At 38.3% G+C, this 2339-nt stretch overlaps 1 protein-coding gene across 1 annotated transcript; it reads right to left on the bottom strand.

Moving 5' to 3' along the window:
- Nucleotides 1-1431: 1431 nt before the first annotated feature.
- LOC133330863 (putative uncharacterized protein DDB_G0290521) lies at nt 1432-2007 on the bottom strand. Its single transcript, XM_061539270.1, has one exon. It carries the CDS (start codon nt 2005-2007, stop codon nt 1432-1434), a length of 576 nt encoding a protein of 191 aa, XP_061395254.1.
- Between the last annotated feature and the right edge of the window lie 332 nt (nt 2008-2339).

Here is a 2339-nt window from a genome sequence, read left to right as displayed (position 1 = left end):
ACTTTTTTATTGTTATACTCTCCAACATGAGGTGGACATTCAAAATACCTCTTATCGATCTGTATTCCAATACTATCCCAATCTTACACTCCGACAGTAATCTTAGTTACAACATTCAGGATTCCAGTAGTACCCGTTCACCACAGTCCAAATAATACCAAATTTAGTACTTTCGTACACATAAGTGCGAATTACCAAAAATACCTCAATTCTACACTTCAACTGTAAATTTTCAGGATCCCAGCCCTATCCCTTCACATAGATCCAAATTATACCATGTAGTACTTTTCGAACTTATAAATTCGAATTTCTTACACTACCTCAATTTTACACTCCAACAGACAGAACGGTTGTTCCATAAACCGAGCTTAGAAAAGATTTCCAGGCGCGTCGGTCTTGTGCGCATATCATCAAATTTGAAAGACTATTTTCCCAAATGGTGTCTTCTCCTTGATCTTTCCATCGGATTCGTGGCCTTCCCCTTCTGCGTGACCATCACTTGTCTCGCTTTTATATGCCTTTTGAGCTGGGGCATCTTCATCCAAGATGGCCTAGCCAACGTAGTTGCTGCAGCTCGATCCGTTGCTGCAGCCTTAACTGATTGCGCAAGTACTTATGCTTCAGATCCATACAACAGCACGGGTAATATCAGCGTCTTTTTGAGTGTGAGCTTGGTCTGGCGAGAGGTGGCCTTGCTTTTCAATTGCTTACTCAGACCATAGTAGCATCTGTTGGCCAACACTATTCTCTTCCGGATTTCAAAGGTGATGTAGCACTTTATATGCGATGGGAAGGAGACTTAATTTTCTATAGTTGGCACATATCGTCTTGTCTCCTTTTTGTGCACGGGGCACAGGATGCTGAAGTTCCAATCATTGGACATGCATTCCTCTAGCCAAATTGTACAAATGAGCTGGTACATGATCCCGCCCAACATCTGACCACCGGTCTTGAATAGTTGGGCTGGTAATCCATCGACAACTGTTGCTTTATTGTTCTTCAGCCGATTAATTGCTACTCTGATCTCATCTTGGCTACGTGGTATACACTCTATACCGTCATCTCTTATTAGTTCTGTCGTATCTTCTTCACCGTCACTATTTGATATCAAAAGCTTTTGAAATGTTCCTTACAGATCCTCAACAAGCTGTCTGTATCTGTCACCATGTTTCCATCCTATATTTATTAAATTTATTGTATAAAAAATGAATAATCATAGAAACCCCCAGTTATGCTATTTGAGCCTTGATTTTCAAATTACTGGTAATTTAACAACGTTTGTTAGAAGTTCCCATTCATATCAGATGAGTTGAATCATAAACATTATTTAGTTTATATTTATTGAAATTATAATTATTATTAAAAAAAGACATGGTTAGTCAAAACAAAAAAGTTATTATTTTTAGTATTTATCTTCAAATAACTGGCAATTTAACCACGTCGGTTAGCCTGTTTCTTAGCATTTTTCTTCTTTTGATTCTTAGCCTTGGAGTTCTTGTTACCCTTCTTGGCTGGCCTCTTGTTTTTCTGTTTCTTATTCTTTTGCTTCTTGTTTCCTTTTTTATTGTTTTTCTTTGATGGTTTTTTGGGTTTCTTATTTCCCTTTCCTTTCTTATTGGGTTTTTTGTTAGTTGCAGGTTTTTTGGTAGGAGCTGAGGGTTTCTTGTTAGTTAACGGTTTTTTGGTAGTGGCTGAGGGTTTCTTGTTGGTTAACGGTTTTTTGGTAGTGGCTGTGGGTTTCGTGTTAGTCCCCGCTCCTACCGGTTTTGAACTGCCACTATTAGGTGTGGGAGACGGAGTTGGTGATGGGGAAGGTGTTGGTGTTGGTGCTGCTACAGCGCCGGTTGGAATAGCCGTAGATGGATCAGCTGGTGTTGCTCCAACAGCAGGTGTGGGATCCACTGGAGAGCTGGCAGCAGGTGCAGTTGGTGGTGGTGATCCCGTTGGATCTGTTGCAGCCACAAAGGCCAATAATAGGGAAAAACAAATAAGACTTAGAAATTTCATAGTTACAGCTGACGAAAAATTTCGAAGTGTATATTCGGAATGAACTGTAAGTGGTGATTGATACGAAACATCTTGAAAAATTCTGTATTTATAGTAATATTTTATTGAATCGTTTCTTGGGCAAATAAATTTGGAATTTAGTAAAGATGTGATCATATTTGTCCAGCTTTATTGAAATTTTAACTTTAAAATAAAGTTCGGCTTACGAAGAACGCACTATTTATTAATTACAAATAAATTCGATAGGTAAACATTGTCTGACGTTAACAAATGTTTTCATTTTGGTTATTAATGTTTACATTAAATGTGCCAGGGGCTGTTCTATTAAACAT

The sequence above is a fragment of the Musca vetustissima genome, unplaced genomic scaffold (genome assembly GCF_032173495.1).
Source record: "Musca vetustissima isolate MV318-11 ecotype Yass unplaced genomic scaffold, APGP_CSIRO_Mvet_v1 utg285972, whole genome shotgun sequence".
NCBI classification, from domain to species: domain Eukaryota; kingdom Metazoa; phylum Arthropoda; class Insecta; order Diptera; family Muscidae; genus Musca; species Musca vetustissima.
Note: the sequence above shows the minus strand (reverse complement) of the source record. Positions and strands in the feature narration are given on the sequence as shown.

Bases quoted from the DNA above. Each gene is read 5' to 3' on its own strand.
- LOC133330863 (XM_061539270.1), bottom strand. From the start codon at position 2,007: ATGAAATTTCTAAGTCTTATTTGTTTTTCCCTATTATTGGCCTTTGTG.